We start from the raw sequence: 23,455 nt of genomic DNA on the forward strand, positions 1-23,455 counted from the left end.
TTTTCCTGAACTATATCTCCTGCCCAGTCCCTTGCCTATGCTGACACTAATGATGTAAAACTGGCCTGTAAATAATCTAAAGATGAGCTGTAAATGATGTAAAAATGGGCTGTGTATAATATAAAAAGGGCCACATACGGTCTGGAGCAGCGTGGATCACAGAGCTCATGTTGCTTTGCAGGACATGTCCCGGCAGCGGTTCCAGGTTGAGGCTGGGTGGTGCTGACTGGTACTGGAGATCAGCAGTGGTTCCTGCAAGTGCAAGTGGGAAGAGACATCATTCCTTGCACGGTTCCCGACAAGCCAGCTGCTCTGGGGTACATCTTTTTCATCCAGAGGATGTGGAAGACCTCTGTGGGTGAAGGTTAATGGCTCATCTTCGCTTCCTTCCTCTGCTCTCAGCCTCTCACTGTGCAGGAACAGCCTCCTGGGATGTCTGGGGTTTCAGCTGCTCTCCAGCTGCGCTGTTCTGCCTGGGGGTGTGTCCCAAGTGCTGCTCTTATCTGGGTTTCCCATAAAGTTATAGCTTTTGCACTTTCCTAACAAAAGATGTGTTGTCTTCCTTAAACTGCCTCAGTTAGGACGGAGGCCTAAGTCGAGGGCCACACCACAGAGTGGATCCTTTGCTGTAAATCTCAGATTTCCAGAGCTGGGCTGGAAAGAATTGCTCTGGGATTGGACTGGAGTGAGAGGGACCCTTCAAGCTACAATTCATCAGGTGGTTTTGGTTGGCAGGGATCTTAAAGATCATCCAGTTTCAACCCCCTGCCATGGGCAGGGATATCACCCACTGGACCAGGTTGCTCCAAGCCCCATCCAGCCTAGCCTTGGACACTTCCAGGGATCCAGGCACAGCCACAGCATCTCTGGGCACCCTGTGCCAGGCCCTCAGCATCCTCACAATAAAGAATTCCTTCCTAATATCCCCTAAACCTATTCTCTTTCAGTTTAAAACCATTTCCCCCTGTCCTCCCTCCCATACATCCCCCAGAAGACACAAACCCAAAGCCCTATAACAGCTTTGAGATAACCCAGCTTTGCTGCCCCTCCTCAGGAGGGGTCCGTACCTCCCAGCAGCATCTCCTGCAGCAAGCTGTCGATCCTGGCCACACCAAAGAGCTTCACAAACTGCACCTGCTCGATCATCTGCCAGGTGATGCTCTGCAGGGGCGGCAGCAGCAGCAGGATGTCGCTGAAGCGGCCGCGGGAGTCGTACTGGCGGTCGTTGATGTAATCCTCCAGGTTCACCTGCACCTGGAAGCGCATGTTCTTCACCTTGCCAGGCTCACTGAGGCCTTTGCAGTCTGGGAGAGGCAAAAACTGAGTTAATTGCTGGCCTGTGTAAGCAAATGTTGCCCTGTCAGCCAGGCTGTGTGGAGGGAAAAGGATGAGATGGCAGTGATGCTCTGACAGAGTCGCCAAGATCAGCTGACAGATTGGGCTGCCATTGCTTCACATCTCACATGGAGCAGGGAAACAGGGAGGGGAATTGGGAGGGAGACAGTAATTGGAGGAGAAACCGTAATTCGAGGAGACTTTGAAGAGAAACAGTAAGAAAAGGAGCTTGTTTCAGGATGTGTCTGCCTACTGCCATTGGCAAAAGGGAAAAATTTAGAAGTTAAAATATTTATCCTTCCATGAAAACAGGCTGGAATTTTCCCCTGAAAATTTTGAGTCACAACTACCCCCACTAAATGCAGTGTATGTTGTGATTGCACTCGCTGCAGCACCAGGTTCTTGTCTTGCTCTCCCTGTCTTTGACCTGTGGTCAATCCTATTTTTCAAGGACCACTGGTCCAGCTTTGCTTAAGCAAATAAACGTGCCCCTGGGTCAGGTGAAGCACTGGGATTTACAGCCTTCCACTCCTGCCTCTGCTGTTATCTAAACCTGAGATTTCTGCATCACTGCACCATTTCCTTCACTGTCTGCAAAGAATCCACAGGCACCACATTTTCGGGATTGTAGTGCCAAGAGATTAGATAAAGTGGTTAATGAATGATTGTATGTCAGCATGAAGCTCTGAGGACATTCCTGCTCATTAGCATGGATGAACTTCACTTCTGGGGAGCTTCACACTTCCTCCTTCCAGCTGAAACCTCAGCACCTCATTGTCACATTGATCTAAAGCTGCAGGGAGACACTGATCAGCTGAGAAGGTGATTTGTCAAAATCAATTTGATGAAAGCACCCTTACTCTGGTCACAGCAGGCTTTGGTGAGCCAAAGCTCATGATGCTCCTAAAGCTCCCGGATCTTGATTTTGAATCAGTGAATACAGCAAAATACCCCAATAATTAATGGAAGATATTTTGATTTCTCCATGCTAAAAGACAAAAGGGAATTGTCTGGGCTCGGAATTGTTCTCCCATCTTTTCCATGAGCTCCAGGGAGATACACATTGGAATCTGGGCTGAGGCAGAACCCCCTGTGCTTCTGGAACGAGACACAGCAAAGCTTCAAAGCAAGCTGTGGCTTTCCTCTGTGTTTCCCTGTTCTCCATCCTGTGGATCAGCCCTGCCCTGGGTCACTGCTGGCTTCCAGCAAGATCCATTAGCAGATCCCTGATATTTCTGGGCACTCTGAGCAGCCCAGCTCTCTGTGGTTTTTGATGGTGCTCTCTGGGCTCTGATGGATGTTCCACGCTGCTGCTCATTTGGCTCACTTTGCTGATACATAATTAGTACAGGCATGTATGTCCTTAATGGGCATCTCCTGCATTTCAGGCTGATGGGCTTTCCCAAAGCCAAGCTCCTGAAGGAGCCAAACTCCTCCAGGGCCTGCAGAGCTTTGCACATCGGCCTGGCTGCAGTTCACACTTGCTAAAGAGTAGAACACTGGGGGACAGGTCACTTCTAACTTAAAACTGCACTGCGGAGTATTGCTCATTCCAGCACGGGCAGGGTGAGATGTCAAGCTGCTTCCAAGGGGTTTTCCTGGTTTTTGGAGAGCCTCCAACTGCACTGCAAGCCCCATGCTTGGCAGTCAGAAGGAATCTCACCTGGGTCAAAGAAGATGATGGCTTTAAGGCAGGCGTACTCGTTGTCATCGATCTGGATGTCCCGCAAGGGCTTCACCAACTCGTCCAAGATCCTGGTGGCCACACGAGCAATTTCCAGTTCTGGGCAGTGCATTGGGATGATGAAATCATTCCCTGGGAAGACAAGAGAAATTCCCCATGAGGTTTTGGCTCTGGCTCTAGTCTCATCCAGCAGTTACCCCAAGGAGTGTTGCCTGACAGTCCCAGTGCCATTTGTAGCAATTTCCACTCTGCAGCTTTATAATCTGATCCAAGAGTGAGAAGCAAGCCCTGGATCTCATTCCCTGGTCCTTAATTATCTCAACTGCACGTCAGTGCACCCACGCTGTGCCCACAGCCTGCTCCCTGTTCTGCTCTGCTTTGCCCTCTGTTACATCGAGCATCTGTTTGTAAGCAGTGTTGCATCTTTATTTTTGGTTTTCTTTTCTGAAACAAATTTATCCCTCTCTCTTTTCTTTAACATGAGCCTTTCAGGGTCAGTATTCTCATTTTTCTAAGAACAATCCCGCCTGTGGTGGCAGAGAGCTCCATGAAAAGGAAACACCTATTTGCACTGTTATTTTTAACATGGGTTTCTGCTAAGTTTTTAAGTATCCATAGCCAAATACCTCATTGCTTGTGCCTTGGCAATTTCAGGTACCAAAACAAGGCAACCCCGTTGAATACTGGGGGCTTCTCATCCACAATTTCAAAGCAATGAGGGAACAGTTACAAAAAATCCCAGTGAATTTACTTGCTCCTTTTTACTCTCCCCTCCAGCCCTGAGTCTCCACCCAGATGTGCAGCCCACACCCAGGAGTGCAGAGGGGGTTTCAGGGATGCAGAATGCTTGGGAATGACTTGGGAGGGGGGAATGATAAAAGCAGGAGTGTGTTTCACTACTTTACCTAATAGCAGGAAATCAGTGTATGGGATGGACCTCTTGGCTACCCCAAGGAGCAGATGTTCCCCTGCGTGGGCTCTGAGCAAGGCAACCTGGAGGTGGCACAGGAGAAAGAAATAAGATTATATTTGCAAAGCAGAGAATGGAGTGCTGAGCTGTTGCTGTTTAATTAAGCCCCATTTGGTGTTTGCTTAGATCTGGCAGATCTATGGATAAAGTTCTGTTCAGGGCTAGAAAATATCAGTGTGTGTTCACTTTGAGAAGTGCTACGTTCGTGGCAAACTAAATGAGAAGCTGTTTTTAACTAAAAGAGCAAAGAGAGGCTTGAGTAATTTGAGTTCTTAGGAAATAAGCAGATCCTATATTCAACTATTAGGCACCAGTAAAGGCAAAATCAGAATTTTTGCCTGGATTTTTTGCAGGCTGGAGTGACCAGCTCTATATTTTGAGGGACTTTGGCTGCTGAAGTTATCTTTAATTGGTCCTTTGGCCCTTATTCCTCTTTCTCTCCTGTTGTTTATAGCTCTGCACAGGGTGATCTGTGTGTTAATGTCAGATTCTCCTGCCGAAAGGTCCAGCTGGGAATTCCTTTCAAAGGCAGGGGGTTTGCAGGGAAGAGCCATTTGCATTTGTACCTGGTCGTCGAGGGGGAGCTCACAAAAGGCCGGGATGTATTTTGCCCATTCCACCAGCACCAGGAGCTGCTGTTTCATGGACTCACACACATCGTGGATGGTGGCAACCTTCTTCATGGCAATGTCTGTGCTGTGCACGGGGCTCAGGGATAAATACTGAAAGAGAAACCACCCCGCTGTGTTCGGACCCGATCAGTGCTGTTTTATCACCCTCCACAGCAACAATTCATCCCGTCAGGGCCCTGAGAAGATGTTCCCTGGACCCTTGTGGCTGGACCCTTGTGCTCGGCTGTGTCCGACTCACAGCCCATGGAGCAGCTTCCACGAGGTGGTGCTCAGTCCCAACACACACCCAGCCCTCCTCCACCTCCTTCCCCACCCTCCAGGCTGGCTCAGGACAAAATAAACATTCCCATTCCCAGCAGGAGCCAGCAGCACTGCGTCTCAGCTTCCCATCCATCGCTCCAGCCAGCCAAACGCATGAAATGCATCCAGCCTTTCTCCTCCAAGTCGCTGTCAGGGACACAAAATTCCCATTTTGGTCTCTAAAGGGCTGCGTGGCAGGGAGAGGGTTAAAAAGCCATAATTTTTGTAAAGGAAGTGGGCTCACTGCTGCATGTAATGGGCAACATCTGGGCCGTGCGTTTCAGTGGAGAAAGGGTATTTGCATAAGAATTTAAAGGACGCTCAGGGTGAAATTTATGGTGGAGCATGAAATGAAAAAGCAATCAGCATCAGCTGAAGCCCAGGGAATTATTCACAGTATTTTTCTGCCCTAAAATTGTTATCCTGATAAAGAAGTTATGAGGAAAGATACAATCAACCATGACTGGAACAATGTGTTCGGAGCAGGACAGAGAGTGCAGCAAGGAAGGGTGAAATTCCGTGTGAATGCAGTGAGATTTTAGGAATGCAGCAACAATTTAAGCTGGGGGAAGAGGGGACCTGGGCTCAGTGACATCCCTCAGCCCTTGGAATTTCAGCTTTGTATCTCACACCAAAGGCTGCATCTGCTCCATTGCCTTGATAATGGATTTTTCCTGTCTGCTTTTGGATATTTTGCATTTTCTTCTCTGTGGGTTTGTGCAGGAGCCATCCAAGGGCAGAAAAAACATCCAGCCCTGCTTGGTTTAGAGGGCTGGAACTGCTGAGAGCCACGGACCCTTTTGGAGGGCTGTCCCCACGTGTCCTACCTGCTGTGCCATGGCCTCAGCCTGAGTGAGGACATTGATGGAGAGAGAGCCATTGTCCTCGTAGCTGCTCCTGCGGATGCTGATCCTGTCCCTCTCGTTCTGCACGGCTGAAACAAGAGAGAGAGAGAGGGGTGCTTGTGTCAGTGAGAATTTCCCCCTCCAACCAAAGGCTGCTGCTCCCTGCAGTCCCTAAACAGGAGTGGACGAGGCTTTGCTCCTTCAAGACCCTCCACTCCTGTTGGATGTTGGAATAAACAGGCTCTGGGGGAGGGAAAAACATCACCTCAGAGGGAGAAGACCAAGAACAAGAGGGAGATGAGGCCATTTGGGAGTAAGAGCAGCACCCATGGGATGTTAGCTGGTCCCACTGGGTTTGATGCAGCTCAGGGGTAATTTAGGGATTTGGTGTCACCCCTTTCCCCTTGGCAATGCACCCACACCGCTGGAGCCCTGGCCTTTGGTACCCTTTCTGCCATGGCTGCGCTGAGGGTTCCCCTGCTGAGCTCCTGGTGCAGCAGAATGCTCCTGGAGCTGCACCTCATCTCATGGCAGTGCTGGAAAAGCATCCCATAACCCCACCTTGGAGCAGCCTTGGAGTGTCCCCTGTCCCTGAGGCATTGCAGGTGGGATCCCAGGGGACATCACCACTCATGGGACACAGAAAGAGCCACTCCATTAAGGAAGATCAAGAAAAGGAAGATTAAATCCACTGATTTCCCCTTTAAAACCATTCCCTCAATGTTGCCCATCTGATTTCAGTGAGCCTGGAACCCCAACAGCAGTGACAGCTGAGGACAAGACGCAGCCAGGGTTTGTCACCAGCCCTGCTGGTGCAAATGCCTGCTGGAAACCAGCTCAGTGTCCTGAAGTGGTCACAACAGCAACGCCACAGACCTTGGACACACACCACACCTTGTAGGGACCACAGCAGAGCGAAGATCAGCCCAGGCTCTTTGCTGACAGAATGGTACGGACATGCCATGGTGAATTGCAAAAAACCCACTGATTTTTGGGGCCCATTCCACCCTTTAAACAATCCTTTTCCCCGAAGCACGAGCCACATGCTCCATCTGCCCTGACCAGGGAACGGAAGAGCTGGGATTGCACTTCAGCAGCTCATTTTTGCAACACGGTCTCCAAGAGCTGACTCACCTCCACTCTCCAAGAGCTGACTCACCTCAGCCATCGAGTGAGACAGCAGCAGAGAAAGAAGAATTTAGAATTAACCCAACCTGATTTCAGTGTTGGTGTCTCCCCCAAGCCCTCTTGCCTCTGTCCAGCAGCTCGAGGCTGGGGGAAGGAGCCTGAACACAGACTCAGTGCTTCCCTGGCAGCTCACAGATCTTGGCTACAAACAGCTCAGAAAGGCACTTGTCAGGTCCTTAAAGCAGAGGGAGCAGGAAGATTTAGCATGTGGTGACAGTGCAGCACATCCCTCCTCCTTCATCCAGCAATCCCAGACTCCTTTCGCTTTATTTTGGGGGGAGCGACTCAAACAGAGCTGCCAGAGCTCACTCTGTGCTTTAACCCCTCAGGTGTAGAACAGTGTGGGTTTATCTCAAAAGTGGCCACTGGAGAAGATTTTTCCAGCAATGATCTTTTTTTTTTTCTGCAGATCAGCAGAGTCATTTTGCCATCATTCCTTTGAGCCTTTGCCTCGCTGCTGGGTCTTGTTTCAGAGCATCGCTCTTTGCACAGGGCTCATTCCTGGGAATCCATACAGAGGAAAATCATGGGCACTGCTTTGCACAATTTGAGGGAAGGTGGATTTTTTTTTTTTTGCCAGCTCATGTCCAACCACTGCTCTGTTTTCCTAACCAGCCTCTGATGAGGGGCCAACAAAGTGAAAGGGCAGAAAACAAGCACCAGTGACAAAAATCAATGTCTCCCCTTATTGACTGGAGTGCAGTGCTTATTTTCCAAGAGCTGGGGCTCAGCCTTGCTGTCAGTCAGGATCAGCTTGTGGAGATCTCACTTTGTACCTCCGAGCCAGTCTTGCCTGCAAGGGGCTGGGTGGATGCATCCATTTGTGAAAAGTGCCACACACAAACACATTCCTGGAGCATTTTCAGGCTATGGACACCACAGAGGCAATTTGTCATCAATTTAGAGAAAAAACAACCACAGCTTTTGGGAGGCTCTGCTAACCTTCCTTAGATAGCAGCATAAGTTGCCCTATGCAGGAGGGGGGGGGTCAGCCAGGGCCCCCTCCCTGAAGCCTGGAGGTGGTTATAGGAACCATAATCTTGACCCTTCAGGGGTTTTATTTGTCCACCAGAAAGGCGAGTGGCAGCATCCAGCACTCAGGAGAAACAAGCCTGACCCAATCTGCGCCATCACTGGCTATTCTGGAGAATCCCCATCCAAGCTTCTACACCTGGATTTATATCAGATGCTCCCCCACATGCTCTCAGGGTAAGGCTCTCTGCCTCCTTACAAGAAAAGGTACAAGTTTTGCCTTTGCAGCCGAGTTACACATCCGATTTTACGTAAATCCCACAGTCCCAGGCAGACCTGGTCACCACAACAGACTCCTTTAAGAAGCCTCAGCCTGTTTTTCCCTCCGAGGCTTTTTATGGCACATATTTCAGTGCTTCCCTCATGCTCTGATAAGCTCAATCTTCCAGTGTAAGTGGATGGTACAGACCGACTTTCTCAAGGTGATTCGGGTGTTATCGCTGAAAGTACCCAAGATGTGATGGAATTAGATACAAAGGGGAGTTAATGTTTCACCTGCCACAAAAATTAATCTCTTACTGTGCACTGATTATATTGCTATATTTATTGTGTTTGTAAAAGGGAAGGGACAGCTCACTCCTGGTGAGGCAGTGGGAGTGCTCGAGGGACGTGCTGGCCCTGGGGGTGCTGGGCTCAGGTGTGATCTTGGCTTTGCAGTCAGTAAAATGCAACAACCTGCAGGAAGGACTAAAAAGCCAGTGCTGGATCCCTCTGTCTCCCGGGGGCTGCTATTTCCAGAAGTGCCTGGCAAAAGCTTTGCTCCCTGTTTTTTTCCCACTCTAATCCTGTCCTCTGCACATTCCCAAAGCCAGTAAACACCACGAAGAGCCACCACAGCCCCGCAAGAAGGGACGTCAGCGGTTGTGAGCCCCCAGGATGGTGCTGGCCAGGGACAGCGTGGCCCCAAGCTGGGCTTTCCCACAGGGAGAGGGGAGAGAGGGCAGGACGATGGCTGTGTCTCCCTCCAGGGAATTGTCCCTGGCTACAGCATGTCCTGGCTGTGGGAAGAGGATGGGAAAACAAACATATTCTCCATGTGACGCAGGGGAGCCTCGGAAGGGTTTTGTCACTCAGAGCAAGGCTGGACCCTCTGCCGCGAGCTCCGGGCATGCAGCGCCGTGTTTGTGGGATTGCAACAAGCCTCTGCTTCCCAAACTATTTGTCCTTGCCATTCAGAGCCAAAGCCTGGGATGAGGAACCTCCAGGGAGTCCAATAAATGGGGCACAGGCACTGGCTGGGAGAACAGCAACCCAGTGACTTTCCATGGCAACTGCGGAGGTTCAACCCCTGCCTACACGGGAATTACTGTTTCCATCCTTACTCCACTAAAACCAGTGTCAGTTAATGCTGGTGGAGTTGGAAATGTGGTGATAAATGGCACAGAGAGAGCAGGAGGAGGGAGGTCCCTGCGTGGTGCACTCATCGGTGCTCACAGTGTTTCTGTCTTCACCGACAGATTTACTCCTCCTGCTGCCTGATCAATTCATAGCCACAAATAATCTTTTTTCCCTGAGCTACCTCGGATTTTGTAGGTGTGGTGTGTGTTATTCACAAATAAATCCTGATGGTACATGTACATTTAATCCTTTCATGGGCTTGTGGGATGATTTATGACTACTGAAGGTAGAGAAGATCCTTTATCTTTTCCATCCTTTGCAATAAACTGCAGTCCCAGCCTTCTGAAAGCTGGCAAAAGAGATGTGCAAACAAAAGGTATGAAACAAGATAGAGGCCCTGTGAAGCACTAATAAAACTGTCCTATAAAACTGTCCAATTTCACAATAATAAATAAAGCCTCAAACCCTCCCACTGTGTTGCAGCAGTGAGTGATACAACCATTCTTTTTACTTCTGCATAAAACTAAAGAAGTTCATGCACATTCATAAATTACTTTGAAGGGGATGAGAGGTCAAATATTAACCCCTCTTTTCTTTTCCCACCAGCAAACTGAACCCTGACAGTGCAGTGCTGGCATTTCAGAAGGCTCCCAGGTTTTCAGGCACTCAGCTCTGTGTGAGGAGATGACCAGGCTCACTTGAGAAATCACACCCTGCTGATTTATTTGAGGTTAAACATGATCTCAGAGAGATGCTAAAAATAGAATCCTGCTGTTTTCTTTGGGTGTTTAAGTACCTGGTGTTCTGAGCCACTGATGCTGCAGTGACCAAAAACCTGCCTGGTAGCATTGTGCAAGACAATAGAAATCGAACCTTCTGAGCCAACAGAGAAAACCAGGGGGAACAGCCAGAAAATCCCCAAAACATCCAGACCAACCTCTGGCACAGTCCCAGCCTTAACCACAAAACAAGAATAAAGGAGTGAATCTCCTGTAAAAATCTTAAATCCTGATCATAGAGGTGTTTTGGGACATAAGAGGGGTTTGTGTTCAGGCAAGCCTTTCCCTCTCCCCTTGTGCTAACTTTAATGGTCTTCATCAGAGTGAATTACTGATACCAAAAATGCAATTGGGAGAGGAGTGATTCTGAACAAGCTATTTTCTAGGAAGTCTGAGAACTGGACTTTCCTCAACACTGGAGTTTTGTCCCTTCCCTGCTCTCGTTAGTGCCGATGGAACCCGGATCCCACCTCAGAGCACAAGCCTGAAGGTGTGGGGCTCTTGTGTGGGGCAGTGTTGGTCCTTTCAGAAAGTAGGATCGAATTCAGTCTGTACAAACAAGGCAGTCTAAAGATCCTACTGGTAATTTTCTCAAACATTCCCTGGGGAACCTGGTCAGCACCCCACCCCCCTCTGGGCGAAAAACCTTTCCCTAATATCCAACCTAAACCCTGCTGGCACAGTTTAAGGCTACTCAGGTATTTGTATCACATGGCTATTTCTTTAGGGAGAAATTTCCCTTCTACCAGGCTACACAGTTCCTTGTAATTCCTTATCCACTGAAATTGTTGTCAAAAGGGAAAAAAAAAAAAAGGGGAGAAAAAAAAGATCCAAACATGTCACGTCACGTCTTACAACACAGGAAGATTGGGGGAAAAAAAATCCCTCTGGATCCGAAATTCCTGTTTATCTGTTAGTTTTGCCAGGGAATAGCAAGTTCTCCAAGGCTGTGCACACAGACACTGAGCAGTGGGTCAGTGGGGCGCGTTCGAGGGTGATACAGCCCTGCTGACCCCACCCCAGGTGTACTGTCACAGCCAGCCTGGGAAAAGGATCGTTTCCAGCTTCTTCCCCTCTGCTGTGGATAAACAATGCTATTGCCACACCCTGGAAACTCTGATTGCTGTTGTAAGGGCTGGCCCAAAAGGAATGTGCCAGGGACAGGGGGTTGTGCCAGTGCTGGGACACAGAGCACGGCGAGTGTGGATGCTGCCACCTCCCAGCATGAACTGCTGCACGCTCCAAAAGATTTAGTACAAATATTTGTGCACTCCAATAGTGCTCTATCCAAGACATGGCTTCTCCTTTTCCCTAAATCTTTGCAATACTGTTTAATATTAATCTAGAACCATCCAAAAGCAAATAGCTGTGTTCTTTTTGTGCACACAATTGTGCAAGAGCACTTTTTTCCCAGTCCTGCGTATGTGCTTGGGATAGAGCTCTGGTCAGCTAAGCTAATTTCTGTGCTGCAGTTGCTCAAGGTGCTTTAAAATCTTCCTTGCCAAACACAGGAGCATTTTCTGAGTGCACAACCTGACTGCACTCATAAAAAAGTTTGAAGGAATGTGACAATGTGGAACTTGAAATGAGTCATCTTCCATCAAGCTGCACTCAGTGATGGAGGCATGAGCCAAGGTTTTATAACTCTTACCATAAAAAACAATAAAAATCATGCTTCAGCTCAAAGAATAGATCTGATAACCAGATTTCAGCCTTTCCAAGCAGTGAAGTTTGCTGCATTGGTACTTGGCTTTATCCCATCTAGAACTAACCAGATCAGCTTCAGTTTCGTCTTTATTAGTCTCAGCTCTATTTGTTTTTCCATCTGCTCTATTTACTCCATTTCTCCTAAATTAAACCAGCCAGTATTTCTGCTTCATCCATGATTTATGCCAATTTTCAAGACACCCTTCTTTTCCAGGGAAACATATGGTCAGAATGTCAGAAAGATCATTTCATCACCAGTAAAATTTAAGAATTACCAGAAATCAATGGCAAATTTCCCCTTGATTTCAATGGGACAAAAATTTCACCTCTTGGATGAAGTTGGTGACATGGAAAGAAACTTTCAAGCTCCTTTCTACCCCCCTAATCTTTCAGTGGGTTTGGAAACAGCACAAATGAAGGGTGAAGGGTGTTGAAACCATCACCTGAAAACCTACACCTCAGGTTGGTTGGGCCCCTAGTTTGTCAAGCACTTAGTGGACAAGGACAATCACAGTAAAACAGGATCATCCACGCTCTCCTAGTAGGCAGAACTGGATGAGCAGAGACCAGAAGTGCTGTGATAGATCCCAGACTTCCCCTGGCAAGCTGGATGTAGGCACAGGTTAACAGAAATGAGTTTTCTGCTGCTGAGCATTAAGCACTATAGCAGTATTTCCTTTAGAAAAGGCACATCCTGATGGTCACTGGCACCCAAGCCTACAACTCTCCTCCTTCTCCATACAGCCAGTGGGACATGCAACAAAAGGTGTTGGCCAATATGGGATTGGCCCTTCTGTGCTGGTGCTGCTGGTGGCTCCATGGTCACACTATAACCAGCAGCACGACCAAAGGGTTTGGCTCTGACTCATGTCCTCTCTTGGGGTTCCTGTGTCACCTGTGGGGGACACATGAGTCACCTTGCTGCAGGAGCTCTGCCTGTGTGCCCTGTGTCACAGAGGACGGGCTCTTGCTACTTAAGGCACTGTACTCAGGCTGTACCTTGCCCTTGCACGCAGCTACGTGAGCATCAGCCAAGCCAACCACACCACCTGAAGCAGCAAACTGATGGTATTTATGATTTTGAAGGTACCAGATCTTCACTGAGACTGGCACAGGTGGAGCTAGGAGTCATACCAGTGGGTATGGAGAGCAGAAATTGCTATTGTAAAACACTTAGAAAAAAGATAAACCCTGAGGAAGCCCATTCCTTTCCCAGGATTAAAATATCCCAAAAAGACCAGCCTCACAGGATGGGTGAATAATGTCACTGGGCTCTCATTGAAATGGAGATAAAATGGCAAATGGGGCTTTCAGCTGCAACAAAAGATCTCTCATTGTGACACACAATCATCATCTCTCCAGCCAGTGCTGCTGCTGCTCCCTGCCATGCTCTGCAATGGGAGCAGGGCCCGAGACAGCAGCTGGCACATTTGAAATGTCTCTTTGCACCCACCTTCTTTCTTCATGCCAGCTCTGAAGCACTTCTTCAGCCTGCAGTACCTGCACTGGTTCCTCTTGTCTTTGTCTATCACACACTGTCGGTTGAACCTGGGAGGAGATGGGAAATACAACATGAGCAACCAGCCTGGTATCTGCGCCCCCCTCACCCTGAGCAGCCCCAAATACAGCCCCAGACCTCCCTGAGCTCCACACTGCACAATCCTAGAGAAGAGCCAAAGGTTTGCAAGAAATGGATTGAATCCACATTGGCTTGGCCCAGCTCCTCCTCTTCCCCGCCGCCACTCCTGCCAGATGGGAGCACAGCGGCTTCAGACCACCCACCCTGCAGGGACTGGGATGGTCTTGGCTGTGAAAACATGACTGTGACTCAAGCTGGGCTCAGTAGGAGCTCCATCTCCCACTTCCAGACAGTTTTTGGGTGTTGGGGTTTTTGTCTGATTTCCCTTGTTAAGTATTCTATGATTTGTGTAGAATAAGCTGCATTATAGGCCACAAGTCCTTTGGGTCTGCGGCCTTGTTCTGAGGCCCGTGGCCTCCTAATTCCTCCTCATTTCAACAGGGATTTAGGAACCCTTGTGCTGTTCCAGGGGTGGCCCACGCAGGCTTGGCAGCTCTCCCCATGGTGGGTGAAACAATGGGAGGGGGATCTTCCATGCAGAGAGGGGATGACGTGGGTTGCTCCAGGACCAAGAGGTTGTAAAAGCTGAGGCACTTTCCCAGACTGGTAAAAAGCCAAAGGTACAAAGGCCCAAAGACTTTCAGAGGAATTCACGTCTGTGATAAGCAGAGCCCTGAGCTGGGCTGAGCTCACTAAATAAGGGCTTGCACACAAGCTTGGCTTCGATGCCGTGGATCTTCTATGAGCTGCCAACTATCACAGAGATTCACAGATTCCTGGGGAGAGGCAACAACTCTGCTCCCAGGAGACCAACAGCTGAAATTTCAAAGAAACCAGTACTAGCTGTCATCTCCTCCTGCAGGAGTCCCACAGTTCATGGGATGGGCACTGTGTGGGTGGATGCTGCTGTCTCCTCAGGTGTCTTTTGTGGCTGGTGTGTCCTAGAGTGATAAGGGCACCAGGAACATTTTGAAGGAGTAGGGTGACTTGCATTACAAAAATTTGGGAATGCCCTTAGAGGATAAAAAGCTTTGGAACAGAAAGAAAACTTCCAGGTTTTAGCTAGAGATGAAGGGCTTAAATGTATTCAGGTTTGGGATTTCTTTCCACTTTCTCCTGTGCTAAAATAAACATCATTTTTCTAAGGTCAAGCAAGATAGCAGCTTTGTAATTTATAGCCTCCTCCTGGCAAAAAGCCTCTCTCAAATGTATACCTGTGTGCCAAAGTGGATGCAAATCATCTCTAGTCCACACTTATTTCTCAGAACGTTCATAAAATCATCACTGCTAAGTCAGTGTACATCATTTATTGTATTTCAAAACAAGAACAGAGAAGCTGTGAGAGGGCTTTGGAGGCGACAGATTCTTGGATGCCTGTTGTTTTTTACCAGGAAAAGCAAGAATGATGAAATCTCTGGAGCTTTGGTCCTTGCCACCTTGGCTATCCCTTGCTGGGCTGTGACGAGGTCATGGTGTCACTCCATGCTCAGGGTCTGTATTTATGTATTTTCCACATCAGTCAAACCTCAGGTTTTAGGTTGGACTCGAGGGTCTCAAAGGTCTTTTCCAACCTAGTGCTGTCTTTCTGTGATTCTCAAGTCTACGAGTTTCCTTCAATTTACACCATGGGGAAAGCAGTGATGGTGAGTTCACTCAATGCAGGCCTCAGGGTCCAAGATGAGACAGGACTGAGTTTAGACATAGGACCGAGTTTACTCCTTGCAAACCAAACTGCAGTCCTACTGTTGGCCTTCATGGTGTGGCAACTTTGGCAACTTTGAGAAAAGAGCCCTTGATCCCCACCCCAAATCATTTCCCGCGTCCATAAATTGCATTTATCGGTTGCCGAAATGCCGGTACCTGCAGGAGTAGACGTGGTTCTTGCGGACGCTCCTCCTGAAGAAGCCTTTGCAGCCGTCGCAGCTGGAGGCCCCGTAGTGTTTGCCGGTGGCCCGGTCCCCACAGATGGAGCACAGGGAGCTGACACCGTTGGGGAGCAGGTTGGTGTTTGCTGACTCAGCCGCGATGGCCTCTGCTGGCAGAGAATGGGGACAATTAGACACCCCTTTTAATGGAAACCTCAGCATTTATGGCCATGCTCTTCCCAAGCTCAGCTCCTTTGCTTCTGGTATTGGTGCTTTTCTTCACTTCAGTGATAAGAGGTCAAGCTGCATAACCCAAACGACTCCTGAGAATTTATCAATTATCAATACTTTTGTGGACACATATAAAGAAACCTCACCTGGATGTGAGTTTTATGTTTTTGAGGGATGGCGAGCCACCTCCTGAATGACATACCTGGAGAACATGGTCCAAAGCTGGTGTCCACAGCAGAAAATACAAAAAAACCTCATGAACTTGAATAAATAGAATGCAGAGAAGAAACAGCAGAGGCAGAAAGGATGAATTGCTTCATGCCCATGACAGAGGTGCTAAAGATAAAAGACTGTTCTTGAGAGCTCCTCTGCAGCTGGAAGGCAGAGACAGCAGCTCCAACAGGGATCCCTTTAGTCCTAAGTCTGGTCACTGCTCTGAAACTCCCTCTGAAGAGGCTCATTGCTTTCCACTAGAAAGCAACAGAGGTGTGCAGGAAGATCAGATTTCTAAATTAGGGACCCAAAATTAGGTCATATGAATGCCCTCTCTCATGTCCTCCATTTGCACCCACTCATTTGGGGCAGGAATAGCTCTGCCCCTGCCTGCCCTGTGTGTACACACTGCTGAAAACTCCCCTTGGAACCTCTCCCTCGGCCCTAACCACCAGACTCGCTGCCCTCTTAATCCTCCTAATTTGAGGCACAGTTGGGGAAGGAAGAAACAGGAGATCCTTGCGAAGAGGCAGCTGACAGTGCTTGTATCTCTCCATCTGTTTGCAGAGCCTGACCCGGGCACCCACTGCAGGACAGTTTTATGAATTTATCATACCTCTTGGGAGCATGTTCTGTGCTCCAGAGGAGCCCATCTCGTGCTCCAGTGACCTCAGAGGAGTCTCTGGGCCAAGGCACATCCTGACACGTCTCTGCGATGAGACGTCCTCGCAGCAGAGACAGGGAAAGCTCAGCTTAACAGTTTCTTAGAGAAAACTCCTCAAAGGGGAGGAACTGCCATCTGATCTGCCTAGAGAGAGTTTTCTAATCCATAACGCATAAAAATAGCTCTGGTTAATCTGGGTACATATACAGAGAGAGCGAGGGAAGGTTGTTTTTCTGTGTGAACACACTTCAAAAATTTATAGTGAAAATATTTGCTGTGCAAGGAAAATTGTAATCAAACCCCCCCAAAATAACAAAGCCAACAAAGCTTTAGTTTTTCAAAAACTGGGAAGTTTCTTAGCTAAGACTGAGACTAAGATATTTTTAGCTAAGACTTCAGTAATGCAAAGTTCAGACTTCCCGTCACCCCCTAAAATAACCCTTTTGGTTCATATTCACCTTCTGGCGTATGGATGAGTAAATAAGCAGGTTATAGCAAGATGGGAGCAACATGACAAGCAAGAATGACAGCACCAAAATCATTCTTAGGTCATAATGACATTTGAGATTTGGAATTGAGATTTGCCTCTTCCCAAAATCTGCGTAAGAGGCTCCCAGCGCTGACATTTGTCAGGAAGTGACACTTGGGTCCTCTGGGGACGTTGTCTGTGTCAGACATGTTTAATAGCAATTTCGGTTGATTTTTAGGGGTTTTCTTTGCAATGACTCTTGATTTTATTTTACTTAATAACTCAGTATTAAATGAGCTGTACAGAATATTCCTTTGAGGATAACTGCAGAACATTTGGGCATCTGTTGTTCCATCCATTTTTTGAAGGAGCATATAACCATAAACAAATGCACCGAGTGTGTAGGATTCCATTTAAAAATTTTGCACAACGAAAATAAAGATAAGACAGGCAATTTCCTCTTCACTCCACTCATGCTTTCTCTAGAGTTTAGAGGAATCAAGCCAAGTTTAGGTCTCCAATGGACCCCTCATCCTTCAGCTAGGTCCAGACCACAAAACATTCCTGATGCTGGAAAGTATTTACTCAGCAGAAAAGCTTTGTTTTTTCCTTTATGTAAGTAGGACATGAGAATCTGCTTGCTGATATAAGGAAGGAATTAATAATCTAGCCTTAAACCAGGTATTACTGAAGGAGGAACCATCAGCACTGTGTGTGAGAGGGCCTGTGGAAATTAGCAAACCAAATTTTGCCCTCACTTGTATCCATGGAAGCACAAACAAAACACCAGTGAGTTGGGTGGCTCTGTGTTAGGGCAGTTCCACAGCTAAAAGCTCAATCCCTGGGAAGGATCCACGTGTCCTTTTCAGCTGAATTGGCTGAATGTGAACAGAAAATTAAAAAAATAAATAAATAAATAAAAGGAAAGCCCTAAGCCAGAATGCACATTAATTAGGATGATAAATTTTAATTACAAAATCCTGTCACCAGCTAATGATGGGTCCCAAATGAGAATTAGCTCAGAGAAGAGCAAAGCACAGTGGATATCGCAGGCACCAGAAGATTCTTTCAAACCCAGGCAGTGTTTGGGTTTTTCCTGGACTGATCTCTGCAAGGAAAGGCAGAGGAAAGCCAGGATCCCTGGCAGCACAGTCCCCTCACTGCCTGTGCAATCTGCTTCGTGTGCTCCATCCCTGCCTGACACAAGGCAATAACCTGAACAGTTCCTAAGCCATGCCCTGGTGCCTCAGAAATTTCCACTGGAGAGATGCACTTGATTTTGTTCTCCAGGAAGAGACCACAACTCATCTTGACTTTGTGGGGCTCTGAGCTGAGGCTCTGCTTGTGGCCAGACTCCTCATTGGGGCTGTCCCCAAGGGTCACTGGCAGAAATATCTGAAGTGTTGACCATTTTTTGTGAGTTATATATAGTCAGTGTGCAGATTGGGAGCTACCTAAGGCTGAGAAGATCATCCTAGTGGCTTCCCCAGCTTTGGGGGCAGCCAATCTCACAACAGAAATGCACACAAATTTTTGTTACCTACTGCCTCTGGATATAAATCATTGCCTAACCAGGGCTGAAGTGTTAATGCCAGTTTTACAGTGATAAGAAATGACACTGAGGATGTTCTCATGATACCTGACCCCTGCACTGCTTTTCCTTTCAGTTCCATTATTGGCTACAGCTCTTCTAGATGCACATTGTAAAAGAGAATTGTCTTGCAGTACTTTCCAGAGTGGCTTTTACCTACTCAGAAATCCCAGTTTTGGTGCACAGAATTTGCAGTTAACAAATCCCCAAGTTCCACATGCTGGGCTAGAACGTGAAGACATCACGAGTATGGGTTGTACACACACACAGAGTCAAACTCGGTGCCAAAGCCAGCATTGCGAAACCTGTACACACAAAAGTAGGGCAGGAGGGGGTTTAAACCCTGGCCACGTGCAGGTTGGCCTCTTTCTACATCAGCTTTCAGCAAATAGAAGGGTTTTTGAGATATAAAACAAAGCTGTGACTTAGTGATCCCAAATCCTACAGGAACGATGATGAAGGGGCCAACCGGAAAGGCCAGAGCTGTTCCAGGCACTCCTGCAGCTGGAGGGATGGTAAATCACTGCCAAAACATCTCTGGTGGCTTTTGCATGGTCTGAATTGGGTCAGACTGCAGCAGGGCTGGGAATATTTCCCCAGCCTTGTGCCAGAATCCCAAGGATCGGTGTGGTGTGCGTGTGCTGAGGCGGGACAACAAGCACCACCCCGGGAGAAAGCGCTCCCCGACAGGGGCTGCACGGCAATAATGCTTCATGTCCTAACCACAGTGAGAGCTCTGACAAGAGCATTAACCACACAAAAGAACCCGAGAACAAGGTTTGTAGTGCCAGCCAAGGTAAAGGAAACAAATTTGTACAGAATGGGAAAATTTCTGCTGTTACAACACATATTTCTCAAGGGAGAGACAGAATTAGAAGTGATTTTTGCTCCTTTCCTTTTGCCATCTGTTTAAACCAAAATATTTTTTATATCACTCCCATAGAATGTTCTAGTCTTTGTTTTGAATTAATTTTGAAATATTTGGCAAATTATGAGCTATTTGAAGGTGGAAAATCCAAAATACGTATCGGGGCAAATCTCAGAATGATAGCAGCTCCCTGAAGAAGAAACATCTAAGCACAAGAAGTGCTCTAGAATATTAATCCACCCAAAATTTTGGTGAAATAATGTTCTGAAGGAGGAAAGAGTTGGTTTCAAGAAAGCATGACCTTATTTGATAATATTCCAATTTTCACTTTTGGAATTGTTCAGAAGGTAAGAAACTGAGTCCTTTAAAATAAATATTGCATCCCTTCCTGTTCATGTTTATAGAGGGCAAAGCTGCCGTCATTTAGTAGGGAAAATACAGATGAGTCTTAGGAGAGATATAAACAATCTTAAAGAAGTCCAGTATAATTGTGAAAAATACCTAAAATGTGATTGTTTCTTGATTCTAACAAATTTTAAAATATCTCTGAAGCTACGAGGAAATTGTGATTTTGAGTTATCTCAGGGGACTGAACTCAGCTGGACAGCAATAGATTTCCAGGCATGACCATTTCAGGCCTTTTTTGAAGTTATTTTTACAAACTGTAGAAAAGGACACTTACCCAAGACAAACAAGCTAATTTCAAAGCAGCTACTTCCCGAGAGAGCTGGTTAGTCATTAACAGCTAACCAAATAACACAATACCGAGCTCGATAAAGTTCAGAAAAAAACTCAACCTGTCAGTTCCACTGCGTGAATCAACAGAGAGCCCAAACAGGCGTTGGTGGTTCATTTGCAAAATTATATCAAATTTTGAGGAAATTTGTGCCACTTCAAAAAGTGAAAAATATCTTGTTGTTCAATGGGAAGTGACAAAGTGAAAACTCTATGTTAAATACTATTTCTGGAGTAGGATGGGAGATGGAAACCTTTCTGCAAGAATAAGGAGTAAGATCCAGTCTATCTGGAGATGGCAAAACCTATATACATTGAAAATCCTTGATTTCGGGACAGCCAGAGCTTTACTGAAGGCAACTTTAAATTCAAGTTTCTTTAGGCCGTTTAACTTTACTTGCCTCCTGACCTCCCTCCATGCCCCACAATAATAACTCTAATCATTTTATTCTGTAGGTGATAGCCCTACTGAAACACTGATTTCTTTTGATGAGCCAGTTAATGAGCAAATGTGAAAATCCCATCTTAATTTCACTAAGCTCCTTAACAAATTAAAAGAAAAGGCTGCCAAAACTCTCCAAAGGGATCACTAATGTTGGAATCTCATTCAGCTGCACGATTGATTTCATGCAAAATGACCAAAATGCCCTTTATTTTTACACAGTGAGCAGTTGATTTCACAGAATACAGTTCACTTTATGTCAGAGTACTTTTGACTGCAAAAAAATTAAGGACTACACAAAGCGCCTTATTCCTGTGAACGAAGCGGAAGTCTCGACATATAAACACTTCCATCTCCCAGCCAAGTCCTTTTGTGCCCTAAAAACTGTTGGACCATTTTGGTAGCCAGAAAAAAAACTATGAGGCTAGTAATCATTTGGATATTGCTTCTCAATCCAGGTCCTTGGGACCAACTTAAACACGACACGCGGTCACAGGCAAATGCCATTTGGCACGACATGTTTTCCTGAGGATTAAATATCAACCGAAGTCATATACGGGAATGAAACGCACATTTTAACGAGAAATATTGGTAATTACTCCTCTCATAAGCAATACAGGGGGACAAACACAGGGAATGCCATGAAGACCTCTACCAACGTCTGCAAAACCTGGTGAGCTCTTCAGGACATGACGCTCAGCCCACCAAAGAAAAGAATAACCCAAAATGGGACCGGCAAGCGAAGGGGTCGCGTTTCAGCCCAAACATAACCACGGATGCAAGAGAGGTTGACAGGTCAGCTGCTTAAATATTACCCCTTCCACCCTTTGCCCCACGCCTCCCATCAGCCTTTCCTCGGAGTCCAGCTTTATAACAAAGATAGTGGAGCTTATTCGAGAGGAAATGAATAAAAAATCTCACCGGTGTTATTGGGGAGCACACGGAGGTTGTCGAATTCCAGCATGGTATAAGAGGAGTCCAAGGAGTCAACATAATCTGGCATATCCATGTCCATGATGGACTGACAAAGCTTCATTATTACTTGACAACAGCGAGGGAAGCAGCAGAAACAGCCCTGCTGTCAATCACGGCCAAGGTTTCCTCTGCAGAGAGAGACACCCCGGTCCCTGCAATGACAAATCATTACCCAGCTCTGCCCGCAGTCCCCTCCCCGTGCCAGGACAGAAGGGACGAGGCCGATCCCTCTGGCGCAGTCCCCTCCCTTCCCGGGGTGCATCTCGCTCTCTCGCTCCAGATAAGGTGATGTAGATAAGGCCTAGACTCAAACGCCTTGGATTGCATCTTCGGGTCAATATAGCCGGATTTATGGCTGCTCCTGGACAAACATTTTGAGAAGGGCTGAGGAGAGGCCATTGCACACATGTGTCACTCTCCCAGGGCAGAGCAGTGGTCACGTCCAATCACCAATTGTCACCTTGCTCACCTACCAGCCCATGGGGAAAGAGCAAACGGTGTCACTTGAGGCTGATGAGGACAATAAATCCATGTCCCACTGGATGAAGATCATCAAAACAGGTCAGCACTGAGAACCTGAGTAATTTCCATGAGACACCACAGTGCTTACACTGGGTCACACCTTGAGTCGCTGCTGGAAGGGGAAAATGAGGCTTCATTCCAGCTGCACACATGGTTTCACCCTGCTCCATAGGCAGAGGTGAGGTGGAGGAGGTGCCTTCCACCCACCACCCTCCATCCCTCTCACCTGTGTCTTCCTCCCGACTCCAGGCAGCCCCAGAGTCCCAGAGCCCCTGCTGGGGAAGAGCTGGGCTTTGGTTGAGAGTCGTCATCGTGGAAGGTTTCAAATGATGGCAAATGATGGAAATGGAAAAGACTGGGAGGAACTGGGCAGAATCCCTAGCAGATGTGTGGTGTTGCATTGCACGCTGACCCACGCCTGGCTTTTCTGGGAAAGGTCTGTATTACACAAATTCAATTCCAGTTCTTCCCCGCAGGCCTGTGGCGTTTGGTCTGGGTTTTTTTTTTAATTTACTGAATTTTACACAAACAAGCTTTTTTGATTCACACAAAAGTTCTTTCCTTGTTAAGACTCATGAGCTGTGCTTCAAAAGAATGGAAATAAAACTCAGCCATGCAAAGCCATACAGCTTGGAGTGATTGGTTTATTCCCACTTTGAGCTTCCAGATGCCCTCCCTGACATTACAGCTCTCTCTCCAGTGACGTTGTTTTGTGTCAGAGGGTCTTTCCTCTCCATGAGCTGTTCTGAGAGATCCAGGTCAACGTCCTGTTGAATCTGGAGGAAAATAAGAGTCTTGAGAAACAGGGAGATGTGTTGCCAGAAAAGGAGCCTCGGCCAAAGGATGGGATTGCCAGACTGCTGAACTCTCACTGAACCGAGGAGCAGGCCGGCCCCATGGATCCCAGCAATGTCCAAATAGCAAGAAATATTCCAAAATCTGAGGTTTTAAGTGTCTTCATTATATTAATTTGATTTAATCCCCATTTCACTTTTTTTTTTTAAATATTTTTTCATCTCCTGGTGTTTTACAGTGGACATTGCAAGGGGTTAACTCTAGAAAGGCTTTTCCTCTATAAAGATTGGGTGTAGGAACTTTTAGCTTTACTTTCTTATCGTTTCTGGGGAATAAAATAATTTCATGTGCCATATTTTCCTTTTCCTTCTTTCCCTTTTTAAGAACATGTTGTAACCAGTGGTGCACAAATGACTCCTTGCTTAGATAAGACATTATGTTTTTATCCTTGGACTGTGCCCCAGGCTCCCAGTAATGCCAGCATCAGCTAAGTTGGGATCTGATTACTCGTTCTTGCCTCTTACTCAATGTCAGGCTTGATTATGCCCATTAATCTGGCTCTTTTTTTTTTTTAAACTGAGCTGTGGACACAATCCTGCCTGATTCTCAGAACTCTGCTACTACTACAGCAAAGGGTTTTCACATTTCTACAATTCCAGGAGAGTTTTTTAATGGATTTCTCACCATTAAAATAGC

General features: G+C 47.1%; 1 protein-coding gene across 6 annotated transcripts in view; it reads right to left on the minus strand.

Moving 5' to 3' along the window:
* LOC138117029 (hepatocyte nuclear factor 4-beta-like) overlaps positions 1-23,455 on the minus strand; it is a 36,511-nt gene that overhangs the window by 2,841 nt on the left and 10,215 nt on the right. For 3 of the 6 annotated variants that reach the window (XM_069026957.1, XM_069026953.1, XM_069026955.1), the window contains 9 exons: positions 21,389-22,740; positions 15,250-15,424; positions 13,264-13,358; positions 5,749-5,855; positions 4,556-4,711; positions 3,925-4,012; positions 2,999-3,151; positions 1,068-1,304; positions 139-252 (listed from right to left, as the gene is read on the minus strand). In XM_069026957.1, coding sequence (XP_068883058.1) covers positions 139-252; positions 1,068-1,304; positions 2,999-3,151; positions 3,925-4,012; positions 4,556-4,711; positions 5,749-5,855; positions 13,264-13,358; positions 15,250-15,424; positions 21,389-21,503 — 1,240 coding nt within the window. In that variant the 5' untranslated portion in view covers positions 21,504-22,740. The remainder of the gene's footprint in view (positions 1-138; positions 253-1,067; positions 1,305-2,998; positions 3,152-3,924; positions 4,013-4,555; positions 4,712-5,748; positions 5,856-13,263; positions 13,359-15,249; positions 15,425-21,388; positions 22,741-23,455) is intronic. The other 3 variants (XM_069026952.1, XM_069026954.1, XM_069026956.1) reach the window with 3 other exon arrangements.

Source organism: Aphelocoma coerulescens, chromosome 11, assembly GCF_041296385.1.
Source record: "Aphelocoma coerulescens isolate FSJ_1873_10779 chromosome 11, UR_Acoe_1.0, whole genome shotgun sequence".
In the NCBI taxonomy this organism is placed as follows: Eukaryota; Metazoa; Chordata; class Aves; order Passeriformes; family Corvidae; genus Aphelocoma; species Aphelocoma coerulescens.